The 26,231-nt window shown below is 38.5% G+C and overlaps 1 protein-coding gene across 1 annotated transcript in view; it reads right to left on the bottom strand.

Annotated features, from left to right (window-relative positions):
• The window catches only part of CDCA2 (cell division cycle associated 2), a 53,772-nt gene that overhangs the window by 11,925 nt on the left and 15,616 nt on the right, over nucleotides 1–26,231 (bottom strand). Inside the window, exons 5-12 of the mRNA XM_055144225.1 lie at nucleotides 25,907–26,097; nucleotides 22,745–22,829; nucleotides 19,981–20,189; nucleotides 16,458–16,542; nucleotides 15,773–16,011; nucleotides 13,972–14,050; nucleotides 11,831–11,919; nucleotides 9,531–9,668 (exon numbers count right to left, since the gene is read on the bottom strand). Of these exons, the coding sequence (XP_055000200.1) occupies nucleotides 9,531–9,668; nucleotides 11,831–11,919; nucleotides 13,972–14,050; nucleotides 15,773–16,011; nucleotides 16,458–16,542; nucleotides 19,981–20,189; nucleotides 22,745–22,829; nucleotides 25,907–26,097 (1,115 nt within the window). The remainder of the gene's footprint in view (nucleotides 1–9,530; nucleotides 9,669–11,830; nucleotides 11,920–13,971; nucleotides 14,051–15,772; nucleotides 16,012–16,457; nucleotides 16,543–19,980; nucleotides 20,190–22,744; nucleotides 22,830–25,906; nucleotides 26,098–26,231) is intronic.

Below are 26,231 nucleotides of genomic sequence, written 5' to 3'. Positions count from 1 at the left end.
CGGAAGAGAACGACGCAGAACTTCCTGGAGCACGTGGCTGCATTTGTGACTAAATGACATTTTACAGTCTAGCTCACTTACTTATCAAAAGTAGCACACATTTGTTTGGTTTTAACATACTTGCTTGTATTCTCTTATCTACGGGCTAAAATAGCTTCAGAATGAAATACAACAACCTTCACACACTTCCCTTTTATTGTGGTGGGAAGGTGCTCAGTGGTAGAATTGGTGTTTGAATATTATCTGTAATGAACTATTGTGAACTATTTTCATAAATAGTAAAATATATACATATATAAAAATAAAACTCACTCGAACAGTCAGTGCCTCACTTTGACAGGCATTTGATTTGTTTTTATTTTGCATTATTAAAAGTGCTATAATAAATCATGTTAATTTTGGTAATAGAGCTGACCAAATTATAGATCGTGGCACACCATTACTTTGCAACATGGTTACTAAGCACTTGTAACGTATGTAGTTATACTGCAAACTGGTTAGTAATCCATGACTAGATCATGTCAATGACAGTGTTACATTGACCACATTACTAGAAATGGAATTGCTGAAACAAAGGTAAACAAATATATGCTTTGGCTTGGTATTGCCAAAATGTTCTTCATGAGATTTGCAGTACCAGGAAAAAAAAAAAATCTAAGCACACCTGTCCTCAAGCATTGCCCAGAGCATGTGGTCAATTTCTGTGGTTTTTTCATGAAAAAGGTAAGAAGCCAGGAGAGGGACAGATATAGCATGATCTCTCTCATATGGAGGATATAAAGAAGCAATACAAGGGAATAACAAATGGCCACGAAAATCAGTGAGCCGAGTGACAGAACTGGACTTATCACGAAGAGAGGCGAGAGAGGTGGAGGAGACAATGGTGGAAGGTAATGGACACTTTGTTAGATGGTGTGGTATTGGAATGTTGTATGCACATGGACAGAACTGTAAATCATGGTAAAATTAAAAAATTTTAAAAAAAAGTATCTGAAAGTGTTCCAGAGTTCCACTTTCCTTATTATGATAAATAATTCTGAACTTTTTTTTTTAATGTCTAACAACCATTTTCAGTATGTTCTTTTTCTGTGTCTTTAGCCACATTTGGAAGTGTTCAGGGTCAAACGCTGGCTCTGCTCAGAGGTCTGTACATTGCTAGAAATAAACTGAGGTCCACTGTATGCAGGCAAAGACCCTAACCTCTGCACTATCTCTCCAGTCCTTCATTCTGTACGCATATAAAAAAAAGAAATCTCAGATTTTTTTCTATAACTGTGCATTTTTTAACCCAATAGTTCCTTAAAATTTGTGGTATTAATCTTTTTTTCTTTGCTCTGGACTAAACTACTTTATCTAGGTTTGTGTTTTAAATATTCTCAAGAAGTTAGCATTTTTTCCTGTTCATATGCACTGGTTGGTTCAAATGGAGAAGAATTCATGAATCTTTCACTCTACTGTTTCTGGTTGTAGAATTATAGGTGGAAGCATTCTCCATTTCTAAGTTATGAAGTAATCCACAATTGTGAATTCAAAAGCTACTTTAAATTAGCAATTTTATTAACAATTTCCAGGTCTATTGAGGTACAACTGAAAGAATAGGGATTGCACATATTTATATTGTATATACTTTTTAAAGGTATAGAATGATTTAATACATATATACACTATAAAATGACTATCACAATCAAATTAATACATGTATACATCACCTCAAATATACTATTTGTCATCTTTGTGCCAAGAACACTAAACATCATAATCTTAGCAAATTTCAAGTATATAATATACCATTATCTCTACTGACTCCTCACTTATTCTATTAATTACCTCAGAATTTCTATTTCTATTTTTTCACCAACTTAAAAGATAATCTCTATTACAGATTAATTAAAGATCATAATTAACTAAAAACTATAATTGCAATTATTGCCCAAGTGCTTATGATAGCTAAGCGCTATTCTCAGAGTTTCTGCATATACTTTTTCATTTAATAATAAAACACTTATAAACTACCATTACTACTCTCTTTTAAACCAATATAAAGAGGCTAGAGAGTTAGTTCACTGGACACACTCTTTGCATGTTGCAGGTCTAGCATACAATCCTCAGACTGCATAGGGTCCCCCAAGCTCCACTCAGCGTGATGCCTAGACTCAGTAGCCCCTGAGCAACACCAGGTGTGGTTCAATGACACCTGCTCCCTGACTTTTTTTAAAGAAGCAAATTTAACCAATTGAGTCAAGAATCTTGCCACTGCTGGGAAGCAGTCAACCCAGGATTTAGAAGCTACAGTGTCTGGCCCAGGTGCTTGACCAAATCACTAAACTAGTGCTAATACCCTAACTTTTACCTTTTCTACCAACTTCTCCCTATTCTACATTAGCTACATTTACACTACCCTGCACAATAATCAAATTGTTAAGGCTATGTCTTCGTTGAGAACAATGGTAAGGCTGTGAAAACAGTTGTGGTTGCCAAGTACAGAGCTCACATTCCTTTCCTCCCTCTGAGTCCTGTCAGATGATTCCCAAGGAAAAAATATACTTTTTCTTAAACTTAGTTATTACTGGAAGTCGCACCTGACCCAAGTTTATTTCATATTTCCCCCCTCCCAAACTTTTCTATATAGACTTTTGTTGAAAATAGTATATAATTACCTTTCTTTTTCTTCTATGGCACATTTTCCATTTTCTCAATCACAGGTCTTTTTGTTTTTCTCTCCAGAGATCTGGTGTAAACCCCCATAACCTCCCTTCCCCCCACCAAATTTAAACATTGCTCTTTAAGGCTGCCAAAACAGCTATAATCAAGAGATTTCCCTTGCGCTGCTTCCTTGTGTTATTAGATACTCTGTGTGCTGAAAGTTCTTACTTATTTCCTAGTTCTGCTAGAGTATTTCCTCTAGTCACATCCAAAGAAAAAATTCCAACATATCTAAGTTTTAATTTTTTTATTTCACACGTTAAGTGAATCTGGCTACATGCTGAATGTCAGTTTCACATTAATTTTCTTTTAAAGCATTAAGAGTCCTGCTGAATTATTATTCAGCAGCCAAATTGATGTTAAACTTGATACCACTGGTTCTTGTTTCTGGGTAGAAAAGGCCCACTTTTCTTGTTATCCTTACTGTTCAATTTCACAGTGACACATCCAAGTTTGGACCTGTTTTTTACTGTGCCAGCTGTCAGTGATTCCTTTAAATTGAAGATTTCCTTTTTTAAATCTGGGAACTCTTATTTTGATAATTTCTTTCATTCTACAATTTTCAGTTCTTTCTGAAGTCCCTATAAAGTCTCCAAGTTTGGTGCTGCATTTCTGCTATTTTAAGGCTATCTCCCTTTCGTTCTTCCTTCTGGGAGGCTTAACTTTATTCCTTAGTCTGATCACTACATTATGTAGTTTTCTGTTCCCTCCACCCCCAGCCCTGAATAGCACCCTCTTCTTTTCTGTTTTTGCTGTTGTTTTGTACGGGGGCCATCACCATACCCAATAGGTACAGGAAGACCAGGGTCCCACATATAAAAGACATATTATATGCTCTACCACTAGACACATCCCCAGCCTTAGTATTTCTTCTTTGTTTTATGCAGATAATGTCTTAAATTTAAGCATATCAGAATTTTTTTAAAACTTTTCCTTCTGAATCATTTTTCTTTATGGGGTGAACTCTTCTACTTACTACTGGTCTATCACTTTTGTGGTTCTACTCTATTGTCAGATTCTTACTGAAGTAAAGAGCAAACAAACTAGTCTGGGTTTTCATGCTCTCTAGCTCTCTCCTGCATGGAAATTCTTTAAAGAACACTGTGCTGACACCAGACTGTATAGAAAAAAGGGGCCACCTACAGTCTTTGCTTTAGGGGTAGAGCTGACCATCAAGTCCCGTCAAGAGCCAGAATGAGGGCTTTAGCCTACATAATAACATCTGTTCAGAGCTTTGTGGGGGAGAGGGGGTAGGGTGCTGACTGGTGTAAACTGTTTCACATATAAAACTTTAATTAATCTGTTTTTCACTACTCCTTCTCACTCTCAACCATCCATTGTACCTGCCAAACTAGGCCCGGGGTCTCTCGGGATTTGCATGAGCAGGCTGGCTCCCAGCACCTCTCTAGCTCCCCCCTAGCACATTCTGGGCTGTAAATCTTTCCACCTCTTCTGTCAACATGCTCCCATCTGCTTTAACTTCCAGAAATTCACTAAAGGCTATCTTCTGTTGCTAAATATCCCTTCCTCAAATCATAACTATTTTAGGTCTATTCCTTTTATTATACCAATTATTTTCACTTAGTGAGATTCTGGTAGGTACAAAGCAATTAGTAAGCCACAATCCTTGACTTTCAAGGGTATTAAGTTTATGCAAAGAAGTTTACATTTTTTATAAATGATATATATATATATAAATGTAATGGAATAATATAAAGTATAGAAATAGTTTTTAATTTGTGTTCAACTTTTTTCAGCAAGGGAATTAAAAAAAACTTTTTTTAATTTGTCACTGTGAAATTACAAAGTTATTCATGAAAGGTTTCAGGCATACAGTGTTTTAACACCTGTCCCCTTACCAGTGTCCACTTCCCTTCACTAATGTCCCCCCATTACTCCCCCCACTCAATTTATTTCCCACTCAGCTTTTGCAAGAGGCTTTTTTTTGCCATATAAGTTTTTGCACAATGGTTTACAGTATTGTTGCTGATAGGGTTTCATATGCAACACTTTACCACCACCTCTTCCGCCAGCTGAACGCTCTCTCCATCACAGACATTGCCACCTCCCTGTCCTGCCTCCCAGACCCTTCAAGCGGCATGTTTTCTACTGAATACCAGTTCTCATGTATGGTTTCTTTTGCCTGTGGGTATTGCTATTCCACTACTGTGTTTCTTTATATCCTGCATATGAGAGACCATTCAGTCAGTCACTCTAACTTCACTCAGCACAACAGTCTCCAGGTCCCTCCATAGCAACAAACTTTATGACTTTATCTTTTTTTATGGCCAAGTAGTACTACATTGTGTATAAGTACCATTGTTTCTTTATCCAGTCATCTATTCTCGGACACTTAGGTTGCTTCGAGATTTTGGCTATTGTGGATTGTGTTGAAAGGAACAAAAGGGTGCAAATGTCTTTTGTTCATTTGTTTTTGGGGCCCTTGGAGTTTGTTCCAAAAGGGTACAGTTGGTTCAAATGGAAGGTCAATTTCTAGATGTTTTTAGAAAGGCTGGACGAATATTTCCACCCGCATTCCCAACATTCCCGATAGCAGTGAATGAGGGTCCCTTTCTCCCCGAGTATACGCAAGCACTGGATGTTCTTGATCTTTTAGATGTGTGCCAATCTCTCTGGTGTGAGGTGGTATCTCACTTTTGTTTTGACTTGCATCTCCCTGATGATTAGTTATGTAGAGCATTTGTCATGGCCATTGATACTGCTTCATTGAGAAAGTTTCTGTTCATCTCTTCTCCCCTTCTCCCCATTTTCTGATGGACTTGGATTTCTTTTCTTGTAAAGTGCTTCTTCTTTTTTTTTGCATTTTGGGTCACACCCAGCAATGCTCAAGGGTTACTCCTGGCTCTGCACTCAGGAATTACTCCTGGCGGTGCTTGGGGGACCATACTGGATGCCAGGGATTGAATCCAGGTCAGCCGTGTGCAAGGCAAATGCCCTACCTGCTGCACTATCGCTCCAGCCTCTTGTAAAGTGCTTGTACCAGTACTTTATACATCTTTGATATTAGCCCCTTATCAGCTGACTGTTGGCTGAATAATTTCTCCTATTCCATGGGCTGTCGTTGTATCCTAGTGATCATTTCCTTTGAGGCGCAGAAGCTTTGTAATTTAACATAATCCCGTTTGTTTATCTCTGCTTCCACTTAATTGGTCCGTGGTGTTTCATGCCTTTGGCTTCAATGTCATGGAGAGATCTGCCCATGTTTTCTTTTATGTACCTTATGGATTCAAGTCTGATATCAAGGTCTTTAATCCATTTTGATTTGACTTTGTGCATAAAGATTAAAAAGAGGTAAGAGTTCATTTTTTTACACATAGCTGATCAGTTTTCCTATCACCACTTTTGGAAGAAGCTTTCCTTGCTCCACTTCAAATTTTTTCTCTTATATCAAAGATTAACTGATCATATACCTGAGGATCTGTCTCAAGGTATTCCACTCTATTCCACTGATCTGAAGGTCTGCCTGTATTCCAATACCATGCTGTTTTAATTACTACTGCTTTGTAGTACACATTTAAGTTGGGGAAGATGATGTCTCCCATCTTCTTTTCCTCAAGGACTACTTTAGCTATTCAAGGGAGTCTATTGTTTCATCTGAATTTTAGGAGTGTTGAGCTCTTTCTTTGAAAAACGCCATGGGTATTTGTATAGGCAATGAATTGAATCTATACAATGTTTTGGGAAGTACTCAGCAAGGGACTTTTTCAAAGGAGACAGAGCCCTAAAACGGATGAATTGAAACTTCCAGTTTCATCTTGCTTCACTGACTTGGGAAGATTGTGCCATTTTTAGACCGTGAGAGGCAATAGCTCCCCCCCCACACACAGCATGAAACTTCATTGACTGTTTTTGGGGGGTTTTTTTTGTACATATATCTTGGAATGAAAAAATGAGCTCAATTTTAAAATGTTAGTTTCAGGGACAGAGTGATAGTACAGCGGTAAGGCTCTCACTTTACACACAGCTGACCCAACTTGGATTTTCAGCACACCATGTATCCCCTCAACCCCTGCTAGGAGCAATCCCTGAGTGCAGAGCTAGGAGTAAGCCCTGAGCATGAGACACTCAAAATGCAAAGTTCATTTCTTTTTATAGAGGCCACACCCAGCAGCTCTCAGGGAACTGGAGACTATTCCCAGCGATGCTTGCCTTGATTTTTGGTCCTGAATTTGGTTTTTGGAGTCTGGTGATGCTTGGGGGCCACCAGGGTCACACCCAGTGGAGTATTTTTGGTTCAGTATATGATAGAATTAAATAATGAGTTTGATTTTAAAAGTATTAGTTTCAGGGCTGAACAGACAATACAGCAGGTAAGATTCATGCCTTGGGGTAGCCATGAAGTGCTGGGGATTGAACTTGGGGTCTTGCACATAGTAGGCAAATACTCTACCACTTAAGCTGTCGTATCCTAGGCTTAAAACATAGGCTTTTGAAGTCACATAGATGGTTTAGGAAGAGATGTTTGGTGAGCAGGTAAATATATATTTATATATAATATAATAATAATAATGCAGAACCTCCTGCCCCCACGCTAGGCTGTCTTCACCGGGCCCCCCTTGGAGGGGGGGTGGGTTGAGTTTCCCCCCAGCCCCAAGCAGAGCCTCGGCAGCCAAAAACCTCTAGAACCCAGCCATAGCTATGCTCAAGGCCACTCTTCACATGCTAGGATGAGGCTCATGCGTGAAGAAACCAACAGAGGAACCCAAGTATGTGGGACCCGTGGCTGAGATCTCCAAGCCTGCTCGCATCGCAACTGGGCTTCCCCCACCCAGTTCCCCCGTTTTCCAGTAGCTTGGGAGTCACGCCCACAAAGTGCTCCCAGAGCAATGTAATCTCATCAACAGCCAAGATTCAGAGACTATATAAAACTAAGCTCCTGGAAGAGAGCGATGCAGAATGTCACACGGCAGAGCCTGGCAAGCTACCCATGGAGTATTCGATATGCCAAAAACAGTAACAATAATGGGCCTCATTCCCCTGACCCTGAATGCCGACAGGGACAAATAGACACATTACTGGTGCCTGCTCAAGCAAATTAATAAGCAACGGGACAACAGTGATACAGTGAATATAATAATAATAATACACATTCATATATATTTTTATATAGACAATATTTTTTTTAATGAGAAAAGATTTGGAGTCATCAACCACAATGCATATCAAATCACCAAGAAAACATACAATTTAGGGGCTGGAGCGATAGCACAGCGGGTGGGGCATTTGCCTTGCACACAGCCAACCCGGGTTCGATTCCCAGCATCCCATATGGTTCCCTGAGCACCGCCAGGAGTAATTCCTGAGTACCGAGCCAGAAATAACCCCTGTGCATCGCCAGGTGTGACCCAAAAAGCAAAAAAAAAACCAAAACAAACAAAAAAAAACATACAATTTAGAAGGGCTAAGAATATAACTTCAAATAATGTTAACATTTAAGGATGATGGGGGAAAAACATATACCAGTAATAGTAGAAAGTAAATAAACTCTAGTGTAGGACCGATGTCAAATATCTCAGTCTTGTTAAATGCTATGAAGATGCCAAGAAGAATGAGACCGTAAAGGAGGAAGTGAATTTTACTCACTAAATTATGAAATGTCTTAGAAAAATACAGTAAAGGCACAAGTTGAGAGAATAAGACAAGACCAGAAAACACCAACAATTAATTGTACTTATACCCACAGAGATCTCTCTAGGAGCAAAATTAGCACAGCAGACAACAGTGCTGAAATTAGATTTTCAACCAAAGTTGAAAGAGGGAAAAAAAACTAAGGTTACTGACAAGTTATGAAAACTACATATGCAGTTTAGGGCAAGCAAGGAAACAGAAAATTAAGGCATATCTGAAAAACAGAGATTAACTACAGGAACCAGAGATAATGAGTTCTAGAAGAGATATATAAGGGCATGGGAATGCTAAATGAAGAAGATTCTAGGGTCAAAGAAAGGACATTAAAATGTTTGTTTTACACATTTTAAATGAGTAATCTAGCTGGCTTAGCTTTTGGAGTAATGAAGAAGACTGAGTTAGTTTCTAAATTCTTTCCTAAAACCTGGAAGTGTTATAACCACTAGTAAAGGCTAAGTCAAACAAATGTCAGATTCTATATTCATCTCTGTTTAAGACTATGAAGTGAAAATAATAATAATAATAAATAAATTAATTTAAAAAAAAGACTATGAAGTGAGAGGTTAGATCATATTAAAAAATAACAAACAACCTAGCATTTGTGTGGAAAAAATTAAGTCCTCACTTAATGATGTTGATAGGTTCTTGGGAACTGTGCCTTTAACTGAAATGACATGAAACAAAACCAGGTCCTTAAACAATTCATTTCATTCATCCACAGGGAATCATTTTTCTTATCAAAATGATATAGAACAAAATTACACTACTTAAGAATTGACTGTACTTTGTTGGACCCACTAAGTCCAAAACATAATGTGGAAGAAGCAAAAAAAAATTGGCCTAAATAATAGAATTATTTGTTATAGGCTTTTCTATCTTATACTAAGATAGTGCAAGGTTAACAAGAGAAAAAGAAAAAAGATTGTTTCCATGTTTTTCTAACAATTCGACAAAGAAATGTATCACTTCTCTGGCCAGAGAGATAGTACAGGATTAACCTAGTCAAGCTAGTTTAATTTCTAGCATTATATATTGTCCCAAGTACCAGCAAGAGTAACCCCTGAAAACAGAACCAGGAGAAAACCCTAAGCTCCACTAGGTGTGACTCCAACTCACCCCCTTCAACCCTTGCCAAATGCATCACTTCAACTCTATTACATCTTTAAATATGCATTTACCTGATTCTTTTTTGGATGTACTCTGTCTGGGCGCTTGCTTTCTTGAGACTTCCTCCTTTTCGTTTTCTTTTCTTCACAAGGCTGAACTTCTGTATTAAGTAAGTTGCAAACATTTTCTTCTGCAAAACTGATCAACTGCTATAAAGAATTTAAAGTAGGAATATCATGAAACATTGGAATTTAATGTACGTTTCACATTTATTTTCCTTCCTATGCTATTTCTACCATTTTATACTTGTTGGATTGGGGAGGGGAAATCACAGACCCTTAGATTTTCTAAGTTTCAATTCAAAATTCAATCTAACAATATAAGCAAAAATGTCTTTAAAAAAATTGTGGTAACTAAAAATCTCCCCAAGAACAAAAGCCTTGAGTCAGATGGATTTACTGGAGGGTTCTATCAGACCTTTAAAGATTTACAAAATCTACTCTTTAAGCACTTTCAAAATACTGAAGAAACAAGAATCCTTCCTAATAGCTTCTATGACGCTAACATTACAGGAATACCCAAAGAAGATAGTGTCAAAAAAATATGTCAGACCAATTTTCCTGATGAGCATCAAAACAAAATTCCTTAACAAAATCATAGTAAACTGGCAATACTCCCCAAAGCATTAAACATATTCAATGAAGCCCCTATAATACCCATGGCATATTAAAAAAAAATCAAATACTTATAAAATTCATATGGAACAATACCACCCCGCCACCCTGCCCTCCCCACCCCCATTCTAATAGCCAAAGAATTCTTCAAGGAAAAAAAGATGGGAGGCATTATTCTCTCCAAATTCAAACTGTAATACAGTATTATAAAGCAGCAATAATCAAAACAGTGAGGTACTAGAACAAGTACAGATTCTCATATTAATGGAACAGAATTGAAAATCCAGAGACAGATCCTCATATACAGACAGCTAATCTATAAAGGTGCAAAAAAATATTAAGTGGCACAAGAAAAACCTCTTTAACAACTGGTGAAGGAGACTGGTCTGCCACATGCACAACTCTTTCTAATGTCCTACACATAAGTAAACTCAAAAATGGATTAAAAACCTCCATATCAGACATGAATCAGTAAGAGCAGTTTTAATGCTAGGTTCAAACAATCTTCAGCATGTGCATATGCCACTCCTTCCTATTCTACTCCTCAATGAAGTTCACAAAACCACATTAATCCTTATCAAATAGATTACTTTATGTTATTAACAGAAACTCTCAAAGTATTTTGTTTCATTAAATTTTCTTCTAAAGGATCTTCAGACTTTCTTGGAGTTGGAATGGGCTACCTCCCCCTGCTTCCCAACACTCCTGGAAACATTGGCAGTCACTCCCACAAACCAACTCCAGCACCACCATGTAAGCTCTACTACTGGCCTTGCTTCAGAGATTCATACATAAATCTCAAAAGAGATGAAAAGCCACATTCCCGGACCCGTATAAGGCTGAACAGACCGGGGTAAATGGGAGAGGGTCAGCCTTGTGCCAGCCCAAGCAGAGCCCCTGACAGCCACTTGCTCCCCAAAACCAAAATCACCACCATACCCTCAGCCTGACTCCACAGTATCAGGATGGACCCCACCAAGACATAACCTGCTGAAAATTCTGGTATGCAGGTTTTGTGACTGAAATCTCCAGGCTTTCTCAGGGTCTGGATGAGCTACTTCCTTGTACTTCTGGAAGCCTTGGCAGTCACACCCACAACCCAAGGCTGCTACTTAGTTAAAAAGCTACTCCAGTTTTACCATCCCCCAAAAATATACAGAGTGCCCTGAACAAACACCATGACCTCTTAGAACTTGTATTGCAAATCATAATGCACAAAAGGAAAAGGAGAGAGAGAGAGCAAGAAGCAAAATGCCTCCCATTGGGGGAGACTAGGGGTGAAGGGGTAGGGAGTTGGGGATGGTGGTAGGGAAACAGGAGACATTTTCTTCTAAATTTGTACACTGTAGGAAATGTAGTGTACACTGGTGGAGGGATGGGTGTCAGATTATTGTATGACTGAAATCCAATTATGAATAGCTTTGTAATGGGCTATCTCTGGATATTCAATTAAAAATATATTAAAAAAAGTAATCATGGAGTTCATGATTAAGTTCGCAGTACTCCTACATTTAAAAAAAATTCCTTCTAAAGGAATTAACATTCAATCAGATTATACACTAAGTAGGAGAAAATATTAGCTCTTGCTGATGTTGGTCAAATCAAGATTTGTCTATAATCACTGATCATGAATACAAAAAAAAAATCTGCAAGATTTATTAACAAAAACATTGTACTAAATATATTTAAATACATACACTTCTTCTGCTAGAGGCTCTTGTTACTCTAGCACCTTTATGAGGAGATATTTTCTCACAGTTATCTGAAGAGCTGAAGGTGTCAGTGCCTAATAGGAAAGATAGCAAAATCAGTGTAATTAACAAACAAATCATCATCATTTGGATACACTGGATAATCTTTTGGATACCTACGTGTTTCAATTACCATATCATGTCTGAACACTAAAAGTAAGTTTTTGAGGGGCCAGAGAGATAGTAAAATGGGTAACGTCATTAACATAAGTCTTTGATTTGATCCCCAACATCACAAATGATTCCCCAAGCACTATTAGGAATGATCTCTGAGCTCCAACCCCAAGTAAGGAGTAAGCCCTGAACTCTGCCTGATTTGCCCCAAATCCACCCCCACTCAAAATAAATAAATAAATAAATAAGTTTCAAGATTTAAAAATAATTTTAGTGCTTTATTTAATGAATATTCCCAAATTCCTGCTCTTTCCATAGATTGCATAGATAATGTATAGCAGATAAAATTATAGTATAAGATATACTAGAAATTTTAATGATGTCCATTTTTTCAACCTCATTCCATAAAATAGAACTGCAATAAATGACTTAAGATGCATATAAAAATACTTTACAAAAGTTAAAAATAATTTTGGGAGCCTGAAGAGATAGTAGAGTGGAAGGGCCTTTCACGTGTCCAATTTGGGTTTGATCCCTGGCACCTCATAAGGTCACCCAAGCCCTACCAGAAGTGATCCCTGAACAGAGCCAGGAGCAAGCCCGGAGCACCATGAGTTCAACACCCCAAAAACCAAAACCACCAACATCAATTTGTTCACCTTTAAAGGTGTAAATAAAAGGCAGTATGTTTTTCAGAATATAAGGTTTGGAGCAAAATAGGTTACACTCAAAAATTAGCTCTAGTTTAATAATCTATGACTAAAATTCTCTGCTAATGAAACTGATTTGTGTCTCATAGCCAACAGAAGCTATTAAAAGATTCCAACCAGAAAGAGAAATGAATAACTGTTCTCATTCTAAGCGCTTTTCCTATTACAATTGCCAGTGGAGTCCTCGTTTTTCATGAAAACTGAGAGAGCTCTTTGTCATTTAGTCATGCTCAGAAAAATGCCAAGCTTTTGGAAAGAACATATGCTCCAAATACTATGTTAATGTCAATAAACCATTTTGCATATTTAAAGACTAATCCTTACCATTTTGATTGTGCAGGATTTTAAAAAATATTTTAATTTTATTATAATTTTATAAAATAGTTCACAATGTTTGATTACATTTAATATTCAAACACCAATCCCACCACCATTATACCTTCCCACCATATTTGGGTGTTTCCATGCCAAACCCCAAATCCTGCTCCAAAGCAGAACTGACATAATTTATTTTGTATTGTTTGTTATGAATAAACTGCTGAAAATACTCCAAAAAAACTCATTAGAGCAGAGTGTGTGAAGATTGTGAAGATTGTTGTTTTTCACTGAGGCTATTAAGCCCTTCCATAAGAGATTACTAATATGCTGTTATGGGTTGATCCTTGTGTGCTTATCCGTCTATCTGTCTATCAATCTATCTACCTATTTATCTATCTGTAAAAATATATTTCCCTCTAAGATTGTTTGCCTTTTACTTTAAACCCCATCAAATGTGGTGCACTACTCTTGTAATGTGAGTGGTGTGAGGTGGATTATGCAAAATTTTTAAAAGGAGTTTACTTAAGATTCTGTCTAAGTACCTTACGGAGATATTTAAGAATTGAAAGGGCATATCCATTACTTACTACTTCAAAAAAAGGAACTACCTGGGCTAGAGAGAATATAGTGGGGAAGGCACTTGCCTTTCATGTGGCCAACTCAACTCATGTGGATATACCCCAGGTCCCTGGATAGTCCCCTGAGCATCACCAGGAGTAAGGCCTGAGCACCTCTGGGTGTGGCCCCAAAATAAAACTAAATTGGAACGGTTTATCTAAGGAAGGTAAACAGAGATAATATAAAATATGAGACTTGGAATAAGAAAAATTTCCTTGAAATTACATGGTCTTTTAACCAAACATATATTGTTGTAATTTAAAAAAAATTTTTTTAATTAAATTTCATGTATATGTATACATATGTAAGGCAAAGGAAATTTACTACCTGAAAGAGTCTCTGAGACTGAAGATTTACTAAGAGGACTCAGAACTGCAAATGCTACCTGAAGAGGTTCTATGTTTTCCTAAATAAAGAAGAAAAAAGGTAGAAATTAGACATCCTTAAATTCAACAGTTACATAATAATGTAACCAAATGAAAACGAGAAGAACTAATTATTGTATGAGTTGCAATAAGCATAAAGGTAGGAACCAATAAAAAATTAAGAAAAAAATGTCAGGGGTCAGGGAGATGGCTCAAAGGGTTGAATTAATGAATTCTAGAAAACATTTATGGGAAATATAATACTGCTTCTATATGTACGCTCCCAAACAAATTTGGAAAGTGGAAGCACTTCCCACACATTAATATTAGCATTAACTTGATAACATGATCAGACTTTATAAGAAAATTGCAGGCTCAGGGACAGATAGTACAGCGGTTAAGGCGCTTGCCTGCCTTGCATAGAGCTAACTGGGTTTGATTCGAGCATCCCATATGGTGTCCCGAACACCACTAGAAGTGATTCCTGAGTGAAGAGCCAGGAGTAACCCCTGAGCACTGCCGAGTGTGTCCCAAACCAAAACAAAAAACCCTATAGGCCCAATATCCTTATGAACTCACAAAAATATAACACCATGTAACACCATAAAAATTATGACCATGTAAGATTTAACCAAACTTGTTTTTTATATGAAAAACAATCTGGGGGCTGGAGCAATAGCACAGTGGATAGGGCGTTTGCCTTGCACACGGCCAACCCGGGTTCAATTCCCAGCATCCTATATGGTCCCTCGAGCACCACCAGGAGTAATTCCTGAGTGCATGAGCCAGGAGTAACTCCTGTGAATCACCCGGTGTGACCCCCCCCCCCAAAAAAAAAGGGGAAAAACAATCTGTATAATCCATTACATTAACTTAGAAAAAAATTTTTAAGATTTCCATTTTTCTTAAACCTGCATAGAATTCCATTATGTAAATATGATTCAAATTCTTTATTCATTTATCCATCATTGTACTTTCGAATTACTTCCATGTCCAGGTAATTATAACAAGTGTTATGATCTGTCAGACATTTTCAACTGAATGTTATTAGATGGATAGATTCACCATTCTTGAAGCTGACCTGGGTTCAATCCCCAGCACCACTTATGGTCCCCTGAGACCCACCAAGAGTGATCGCTGAGCACAAAGCCAGGAGTAGGCCCAGAACACAGCTGGATGTTGACCCCCCAGAGGAAAAATACATAGGAAAATATTGGGGGAAAAAAGGAAAATTTTTTATTTATGGCCTATCAATTCTAAGACTGTTACTCCTTCACAATTTAGTAACTCTGAAATCGGAATTCATCTTACAATTCACAGAATATATCTTAGTTGATGTTTGTCTAAGTAAAACACAAAAGTGACAGATCTTACAATCAATAGCATACTATGAAGTATGCTATGTACAAGTATCATGGACTGTTGCTTTAACAGGGAAACTGGTAACAAACACTTAAAAAAATGTTTAATTGGGGCTGGAACAATAGTACAATGTGTAGGGCAACTGCCTTACATAAGGCTGACCCAGGTTTGATCTCTTTCAAACCACATGGTTCCTCTTAGCCCAGCCAGAAGTGATCCCTGAGCACAGAGCCAGGAGTAAATCTTCAGCTCCATCAGGTATGGCCAAAACACTTTTAAAAAATGTTTAATTTATACAAAGCCCATGCCCATCATTCAGTCTACTTCACGATTTCAAAGAATGCAAAACAGGCTAGTATGATGAAATACAAACAAGCCTCTTCCACATTTTTCACACTTACGAGATTCTCCTCCTGGTCATCAAAGTTTGGTTGTGGTAAGTGCTCAGGAACTGGAGACTGGTCAAGATGGGGACTCAAATTACCCAAATTCTTTTTACACACTGGAGTTCCTCCTTTGCGCAATGGAGTATTCGCTGGCAAGGATTCATCAAACACTTCAGGACTTAGATCCTCTCCAAAAGTAACTCTCTTCCTCTTCCTCAGGTTTACAACAGCTGGTCCTTTACAGTCTTCTTGATCTTGTATAAATAAGCAATGGGAACACAGGTTTAAAGTAAGGTATATTTCTCATCCAAGAGGTATACATACCCTAGAATCTCCGACAGTTTGAATATTACGTAGATAAAACAGTTTGAAAATAAAAAATACGAGCACTATTTCCAATTAAGACATGGCAACAAATTTTATGGTGACTTTTGTAAAAGTATATTAGAAATTTTACAAAACTGATTACCAACGTGGCTTTTCAACTTCTACATTAAGTAACCACAGAAGGGTGAAAGAGATAGACCAACTTTGAGACTCTCCAGGCAGATGCTTTCCTTTTAACTACTACATCCGCCTGTAGTTCCAGAAGTATCAAGGCATTATAAGAACACTGCAAACACCATATACTAGACCAGATATTTTTTAATTAAGAAGAAAATGATATCTTCAGGATGCAAAATAATTTAGAATCTCCTACCTGATTTTCGTTCTTTGCAACACTTTGCAAGATTTGAGACTAAGTTTGGATGAATTTCATCTTCACAAAGGTTTTCACAGTGTTCCTAAAGAAAATAAACATTAGAAAATAATTTTACATATAAAACTATTAGCATTAAGATTGGCCAACTTTGGTTTATTTAGTTTTTGGTCTTTGGGCCATATATGGCAGTGTTCAGGGTTTGTTCCAATTTTAGTATATGTGCTGCCAAAGCAAGCACAAGGGCTCACTCCTGGCTCTGTGCTCAGAGATCACTCCTGAGGGACATAGGGAACAATATGTGGTACTGGGGATTAAACCTGGGTCAGTTGTATGCAAGGCAAGTGCCATAAAAACTGCACTATTTTCTCCAGCCTCAAGAATGAGAGAAGAAGGCAGCTGGGATAGAGTGACTTAGTGAATGGAGGAATCACTTGGGATGGGAGATATGTGCTTAGAGTAGAGAGGCCAAACATGATGGCCTCTCATTATCTGTATTGCAAACCATAATGCCCAAAAGTAAAGAGAGAGTAAGAAGGAAACTGTCTGCAGGGGGTGGAGTTGGATGGGGGTGGTGGAAAATGTACACTGGTGGAGGGACGGGTGTTTGATCACTTTATGACTGGAACTCAATCATGTAAGCTTTGTAACTATATCTCACGGTGATCCAATAAGAAAAGGGGTGGGGGGCAGGGGAAGAATGACAACTTTGATTTTTTTATTTATGTTAAGAGCAAATGCTATAATATTGTAGGTTCTTTACTTTCACAATATAAATGCCCTGAAGTGTATGAACTGTACAAAAAATATATATATATACACATATGTGTGTGTATATATATGTATATATATATACACATGTGTGTGTGTATATATATATGTATATATATATATATATATAGTATGTTTTGTCTCTCAAACATACTTTTTGGTATACATTTATACAACTCCTGTCTAAATTACTATTAGTAATTTAGTATTACTATTAAATTAGTAATAAATTAGGCTAAATGAGACATTTAACTGCTTGTCCTCTAGCTTCTAACCATCTAACCAGTGTTTATTCTTTAAAAGGTCAGTTCACTCTAGTGCAGCCAATCCAAGATTTAAAATGATTCTCAGATGATCTCACTCACCTGTGGGAATTGGAATAAATGGACAAGGAAATGCAAGGTATTAAAGGGAAAAGCCTAGATTACCATTGACGCTAGAGTATAGGAAGGAGAAGGACAAGGAAGAAAATACATGCAGTGGGGGAAGTAACGAGGGGCAGGGGCCAAGGGTCTCCAGTATATCAGTCTATAACTCTATATTCAAACCAGAGTCCGCAACATCGAAAGCAAGAAATCCTAACTACAACAACCACACTTAAGAGCAAGCTGGGGAATGGGAGGAAAGCTGGAGACACTTGTGGAGGAAGTTGCTCAACTGGATCCGGGAAACCTAGAGACTCTGGATTAAGCTAGAGCTCAATACCTGAGAGTAAACTGTAAATAACTGTGTACAGCATGATGTATTAACTTAAAAAAAAATTTTTTGGGGGGGGGCTGGAGAGATAGCACAGCGGGTAGGGCGTTTGCCTTGCACGCAGCCGACCCGGGTTCGAATCCCAGCATCCCATATGGTCCCCTGAGCACCGCCAGGAGTAATTCCTGAGTGTAGAACCAGGAGTAACCCCTGTGCATCGCCAGGTGTGACCCAAAAAGAAAAAAAAAAAATTTTTTTTTTTTTAAATCCTCAGGGGTCAGAGAGATGCTATAGTGCGAAAGGAGGCCAATCTGGGTTGATTCCCAACACCCCTCATGGTCCCCTGAGCACCACTAGGGGTGATCCCTAAGTGCAGAGACAGAAGTAAGCCCCGAGAACTATCAGGTGTGGCCCAAACAAAACAAAAAATGATTTTCCCCCAAACCAACCTCCTTAACCATCTCTTAAGTCAGTTATTCTTACCAGAAAAAGCGCTAAAAATTATTTGTAAAATAAGTGACTCAGAAAACAAAACACTTATTAGCTTTTAGATTTACATTTAATTAAAGCTACCATGAAAGTTGCCAAACAACTCAAATGAAACATATCTATACACTTTGGGCAGATTAATAAAAATACCCTGAATTTTATGTCTTCATTTGATCTGGGGGACAAGAACTGATGTTTGCTCTGAACATTACTAGTAAAAGTGATATGGATTATTGACATGCCAAGACTTGGAGAAGACGCAGCAAACAGAAGAGACCTAAATCAGCTCCTTAACTAGAAAAACTGTTAGCTTGAAAGGAAGACTTGACCTTATATTCATGCAGAAAATGGCTGTCCAGGTCACTTTGGCTTTAAAAACAGATTTGCGGAGTCAGGAGACACAGTACAGACGATAGGGCAGTAGCCTTGCACTAGGCTGATCTGGGTTCAATCCCTGGCACCTCATTTGATCCCCTGAGTCCCACAAGGAGAGATCCTTGAACATAGAGCCAAGAATAAGCCCTGAGCACTGTTGGGTATGGCCCCAAGACAAACAAAAACCAAAAAGATTTACAATCACAGTTATATGTTAAAATGCCTATGGATTAGATTAGGAAGGAAAAAAAATGCTTCTAATTTCATATTATTCTTTCAATGTGCAAATTATTCTATGATGTGGTGACTAACATAGTCCTTGTGCAGCCAAAGAAGACAGGTATGGAAAGATGAAAAATCCCTTGTCCATTTTCAACATTATTCAAGATCTGAAACTAGGCACGTGGGAAGCCATCCTCTCAACCTCTCACAGTACTCACAGCAGGCTCTGAACATCACACTCATCAGGGGAGTTGATCAACAGTCTAGAGCAATGAAATTAATAACCTTCTTGGGATACTGCTCTATTCAAAGCACACAGTGTACACTAGAAAAAAAATACTCATAAAATACCTGCAAGTCCCCCTTAATCTATTCCTCTCAGATGATTTGAATTTAGAGAAATATGCATGCTGGAGAGGAATAAATATTTGAATCCAAGACCACAGATTCTGAGTGAGAATAATTAAAACTCATACATTAAGAATGATTAAATTCATAAAATAGCTTGCCTTTTAATATTCTATTTTTGTTCCACAGTATTGAAAGACAAACTGTACAGTACTACAAATTAAAGGAGGCTAGAGGAATGGTACAGAGATGGCACAGGCCTTGTACATGGCCAACTTCAATTCGATCCCTGGCATTATGTGGTTCCCCAAACACCACTGCAACCCTAGAGGCCCCAAACACTGCCTGGGTTAGCCCTAGCACTGCAGTATCTGCACAGAGACACGGGACTATGGTGGATAATCTTGCAAACTCTGGTGGCGGTAAAAGTACAGTAGTAATTTTGTACAACAAAGCCATAAACATTAATACTATCACAACTGTGGTACCTAAACTACAATAAAAAGGTAGGGCTGTGTGGGGGGCGGGGGCAGTAAACAACATTTCTTTTGAAGTCAGTACTATATTTAAAAGGTTGAATATTTGAAGCAAATGAACTTAAGAAATGTAGTGCGATATTTACCTGAAGGCCTTCTACAGGCTGTTTAACAGAGGGTTTCTTCAACACAGAACGAAGTATAACGGTCTCCGAGGACGAACAGTTCTTTCCACAAAGTGGGGTCACCATGGACCTCACTTCGGGAGCTGGGTTTGTGTTAGTATCCATATATCTGTCAGGTGCGTTGGCACTGCCTGCTCCTTGGCCCTGCACACAGCTGGCAACCTTTATGCCTTCAAGATAAACATGTACGCATTAGGGGAGAAGGATATTGGAATCCATTTACTTTTAACCAAAAATATTTTGTTTGTGCTAAGGAAATAGAAGCTATTAAGAAACTCAACCCTGACATATCCTGCTTGGGGAACAGCATCTGGGATTTCATCTAGAAATGTAAGAAAAGAGAGAAGTGTTATCGGTAGCAGGTTTTTATTCAGATTTAAGAACCAAAGATAGAAGTCAAAGAACTGGCCCATGGAAATCTAATAAAGTATCCAGGAAATCGGGTAAAAACTAATAGTCTTACTTTACTCATAATTTCTATGATTCCCCCCATAACTAATTTGAGGGGGCCGAAGAGATGTACAGAAGTTGAGACACCTGCCTAGCATGTATCTGCAGCCATGAACCTGGCTTGAATCCCAAGCACAGCATATGGTCACCCAAGCTCTGCCAGGTGTGGCCCCTCAGCACAAAGTCAGGTGTTGCATAAAAAACAAAACCCAAAAACTTGAAAGCCAAAGAGATAGTATAGGGATCAAGGTGCTTGCCCTGCACATGATCAATCCTGGTCAGATCTCTAGCACTGCATACAGTCTCCTATCCTGAGCATTGAGCCAGAAATAGCCTCCAAAATATATTGCATGGAATACACTAAAACAGGTCTAGATTACATTTCTTTCCCCGTTTGTTTTCTTCATTTCAGCAAACAACACTACTATTCACCCAATTCCTTGTGCCAAAAAAGTTCTTTCAATACTCTTTTCATTAAAGTTTCAGTTCCACTAATACACAGTTGGCTTTATCTTCAAATGTACCAACAATCTAACCACTTCTTACTTCCTAGCCACTATCATCACTGTGGTTCAGTCTACCACCTTCTTTTGCCCACTGTTTTGTGAGTCCTATTAAGGGACTGGTCTGCTCCCATTCCTATTCACATTTCTCAGTCATCAGAGTGTAGTTTTAAAAAGGAGATAACTGGCGAAAGAGATAGTACAGGGGTTAAGGCCTTGTACATGGTTTAATCTTGGCACTGCGTATGGTCCCTTGAGCACAGAGCCAGGAATAATCACTGGGCACAGCCTACTGTGGCCCCCAAACAAACAAAATAAGCAAGTAACACTAAGCCATTCCCCTCTTACAGTCTTTCTTGGGCTTCTTCCATAGTGGGCCTACCAAGTGGTGCTAAGCAGGTTCAGTCGCTGAGCCTGCGGGCCTTGGGGTGCAGTGCTGCTCAGCTCCTACGCTGCTAGAGATTACAGTACACTCAGGAGCTTCCGGCGCCACACCCAGTGATGATCTGCGGCCTCCATGTCATAGCCAGGTGTTACTGGGGAAGGAGTCTGGGTCAGGAGCATGCTAGGCACGCGCCATAACTATTTTTTCTTCTTTTTTTAAATTTTTATTGAATTACCGTAAGACAGAGTATTATGAAATTATTCATGATTGTGTTTCATTCATACAATGTTCAAACACCCATCCCTCCAACCAGCATAATTTCCTAGCACCAGTGCCCCCAGTTTTCCTCGCACACCTTCGAGCCACCCCCCACCACAGCCTGCCTCTATTTCTCTTTCCCTAACTTTTATAACAAATACACTCATTTAAAACAGAGATTCTTAGAATAGATTCATCATCATCATCATCATCATCATCATCATCATCATCATCATCATCATCATCATTATCATCATCATCATCATCTCGTTGATCATCTTGAATTTCTCCAGTGGTCTCAGTAATGTCTCCATTCATCCTAGCCCTGAGATTTTAGAACGCTCTCTTTACTCGTTCTTCCCAATAGTGCCTCATTGGAGGCTCTTTCAGGGTCAGGAGAATGAGACCCATCATTGTTACTGGTTTTGGCATATGGATACGCCACTAGGAGTTTGCCAGGCTCTCCCATGAATAGATTTTAAAAAAAGAAAAAAAACCTACAGGTCTTTATAGCTAAGGAGCCAGAGTAATTAAAGAGTAGGGCTCTTGCTTTGCACATAGCTGATGTGGGTTCAATCCCTGGCATCCCATATGGTCCCCCAAGCTAGCCAGGAGTAATGTCTGAGTGCAGAGCCAAGAGTAAGCCCTGAATACTGCTGGTTTGGCCCCAAAACAAAAAAGATTGGTAAGTTGAAACTAAATTTAATAATAACTTCCTGGTGATTTTTTTGAACATGCATATCAATTTTGGGAAAGGCAAATAACTTTTGAATGTTGGTCTTTATACAAACCAGGAAAAAAAATAAAAACCAAAAACAAAAATTAAAAAACAAAACAAAAATAGTATATTTTCTCTAAAAAATGCATTGTTAATATGCTTAGAGATCTTTTACTTTGTAATAGACTCCACCAGCTTGGAAATATTTCCCTAGCTCTTACTAGTAGCATCTCAGAACAGACATTGCTGTCTTTCACACATTAAGAATTTTGAAACATTTCTACTAGAAACATGAATCCCTAAAACAGAAAGGACTCTTTTAACTGTGATAAATTTTAACATACACAAATGTCTACTGAACAAATATTTCAATGGGTGAATTGGTACATGTACTAGGGAAAAAGGACTTACCACTGGAAGTCCTGGTGAGATCTGAAAATGGAACAGACTCTTCAACCAAATATCCAGACTGTGTTAAACAAGTTTCAGAAGATTTCTTGGGAAAATAATATTTAATATATTAAATTTTAAATATAGGATTACATATCTATATAGAGAATTGAGGAATTATTAAAGAAATCTGATTTTAAACCAAAACAAATCACTTCATTATCTAATTACTATGAAATTATAAAGCTAGTCGGATTACAGTGGTCTCCTCACAGGTTGAAGAATCTATTCTAACTACTGTTGCTTACCTGAGGTCAACTGAGGCCCAAAACATTATAAAGTGATGTTGAGAGCAAGCTAGAAAGTTAGCACAGCAGGCAGAGTACTTGCTTAGCACGCTGCTGACCCAGGTTTTATACCCAGCACACCAGTCTCCTTCCCTAGTCAAAAATGATCCTGAGCACAAACCCAGGAGTAACCCCTGAGGAAGCCGAGTGACCCAAAATCAAACAAAATTATGATAAGAAACCACATACACATAAGAATTATATAGTATATTCTGTAAGTGTTCTATTTTATTACTGATGTTGTTAACTTCCTACTGTGCTTAATTTATAAACCAAACATTACCAGGGGTAGAGATTTCCCATCATGTATTGCAAGAGTTGCTTACACACAGGTTTTGCTATTATCCATGGCTTCATACATCCACAGTGGCTCTGAAAACCTACCGAGGATAAAAGGATCTAACTCTTTATAACTGCATTTTTAACACTTTACCAATTTTTGATGACCTCAGAAAAATGTATAGCACATGTTTTTGTTCTCTAATTGCTTCAAGTCTAGAAAACTATGTTAACTGCTTTCTTGAAAGAGAAAAATGGCAAACTAAAGAAAAAAAATGTGATTATTTAATCTAATGTTTCCCAAATTGAGTGATACTGCCCCACGCCCCTATCCAGAGCAGTAGCGATGGTCTCACATGCATGGGGAGTCAGGTGGGGAACAGCACATGCCTGCTGTTTGTTCACTTACCAATTCCTCCGTGGAAACCTACCTTCTTTAAGTGAACAAAAGGTAGATTTCCAAGGAGGCACTGGTGATTTTTTTCTTAAGAGGGATAATAGGCCAAACAATCTAAATCAATATGGGATAGGAAAAAGCTCAATGGATAGGATAGAAAACACACTAACAAATGCATACCCATTTCTAAATCAAAGTATACATCTAAATAATCAAAGTTCTAATAAAAATTAGTATTGATTCTGTCAAATGGATATTCAGATTAACTAGAATAGAGAGAGAAATTAGCTTTGAAGTAACTCAAAGATGGAAATGAAGTCTGTTGCACCCTGAAGAACAATTAATTACTCGAACATTTAATTTATTAGTTAAACTAATTAGTAACTAGTAATTGTTGTCTAAGTAAGATCAAAGGACTTATACTGGCTCTGTGTGACAGAGGGGGTAAGCGAAAAGTTTCAACTTTTAATAACGACATTAGGTGATTTTTCTCAAAAAGAAATAGGAGGGGCCAGAAAGCACCCCCAGGCATCCCCCCCAAAAAAAGAGAAGAAATCAGAGGGGCAAGTGCAATAGTACAGAGGGTAGGGCAGGTGCAAGGTCGGATGCCCAGTACCACATATTGTCCCTGAGACCCATCAGGAGTGATCCCTGGGCACAGACTCAGGAAACACCCCTGAGCACAGATGGGTGTCCCACAAAACAAAAACAAACAAAAAATTGGAAACTATTGTTCACACCAGAATTAACAATACAAAGTAAAAAAATTTAGTTGTGAAAGAACTATCTCCCCATTTACAAAATTAAGAATCTATATTATTTAATTCATGTTAGTTACCATCCTTGGTAGTCATTAGGTAGGCTACAAGGTACAAAAATCCCAACAAATACTTGACAGAAGCAGAGCAAAGAAGAAACTGCCCAAAAGTACCCTGACGAGTTGGAGAGAGTACAGAGAGTAGGATTCCTTTTTGAACATAGTCAAGCTGGGTTTGAACCCCTGGGACCTCTTATGGCCCCCTGAGCCCCTCCAGGAGTGAGCCCTGAGCACAAAGCCCAAAGTAAGCCCTGAGCACTGTCAGCTGGTGCCCAAGAACAACAACCAATAGTGCTCTGACTCTGCCTTAGTAAAAATCCAGCCAGGAAAAACATAACCCCCTGGCCTGAGGCGTACAGCTCATACAGAATCTCTACCACACTTACCAGGTATTTGTATAGTCATATGTGTGCCTCCCTCAAAAGTCAAAAAGCTCAAGCACAGGGCTGTAACTTTTTCATGGTACACTGTCACATCTACAAAAATCTCTTCACATGGAAAACCAGGGGCCAGAGAGGAGGTATAGCAGGTAGAGAGCTTGCTTACCTTGCTCACAGCTAAGCCTGGGTTCAATCCCCAGCACCCCATATAGTTCCCAAGCCCCACCAGGAGTGATCCTGAGCACAGAGGCAGGAGAAAGCCCTGAACACAGCTGCGTGAGGTGGAAAAGAGAGAAAGGGAGGGAAAGGAGGAAAGGGAGAGAGGGGAGGAAGCAGAGGGAAATGGGAAGGGAGGACACCAGAGGGTTTAGGAGAAACAGTTTAGGGGTTAAGATGCTTGCCTTGCACACAGACAGTAGAAGTCTAGTTTGATCCCTGGTACCACATATGGACCACCGAGCACAACCAGAAGTGATTCCTGAGCAGAGCCAGGAGTAAGCCCTGAGTACAGCCAGGTGCACGCCTCCTTTTTCCCCCACCAAAAGAAGAAAAATGGAGGCTTTAATCCTTTCAGAGTATTCAAGAGGCCAAGGCAATAGTCCAATAGGTAGGGCCTTGCTTTGCTTGTGACCAAGCTGGGTTCAACTCCCGGCATCCCATATGGTCCCCCAAGCACCACCAGGAGTAATTCTTAAATATAGACCTCAGAGTAACCCTGAGCATCACGAGGTATGGCCAAAAATTTAAAAAGTCTTCATAATCAAAATACTGAATATACTGATCAGTGATGATACCAGCCAACAACAAATTAACAAGCTGGAAATACATATAAACATACAAAATTTAAAATGCAGTCATAAGGGAAAACCATAGACAGTATAATTCATAAAAGGTCTTAATGATCTTAAAACTGTCTAGCCAGAAAACCAATGCTTCATTTTCCTGTTTCCATACATGAATTACCTCAGAAGGATCCGCAAGACAATTCTGGACAGCAAGTGTTCCGTCTGTATTGGGAGAAGTGGTAATGCTGAATTTCTGGAGATCAAGAGTGTCAGGATAATTTTCATCGTTTGGCGACAATAATCGTCGACGTTTGGGTGACTTTGCAGAAATCTCAGACTTCTGACAAATACCAACACTATTTTTGGGGGCTTTATACATAAAACAAAAACAAAATAACAGTTATAAATTTTTTTCCCTACAACTTCATTTTTAAATACTCCATATTTCATAGTGACTTTAGTAATATTAATGTTTGAGTCTCTATTATATATTTTAATCTAAT

The sequence above is a fragment of the Sorex araneus genome, chromosome 7, assembly GCF_027595985.1.
Source record: "Sorex araneus isolate mSorAra2 chromosome 7, mSorAra2.pri, whole genome shotgun sequence".
In the NCBI taxonomy this organism is placed as follows: Eukaryota; Metazoa; Chordata; class Mammalia; order Eulipotyphla; family Soricidae; genus Sorex; species Sorex araneus.
The sequence above is the reverse complement of the archived record's forward strand: the minus strand, read 5'-3'. Positions and strand labels throughout refer to the sequence as shown.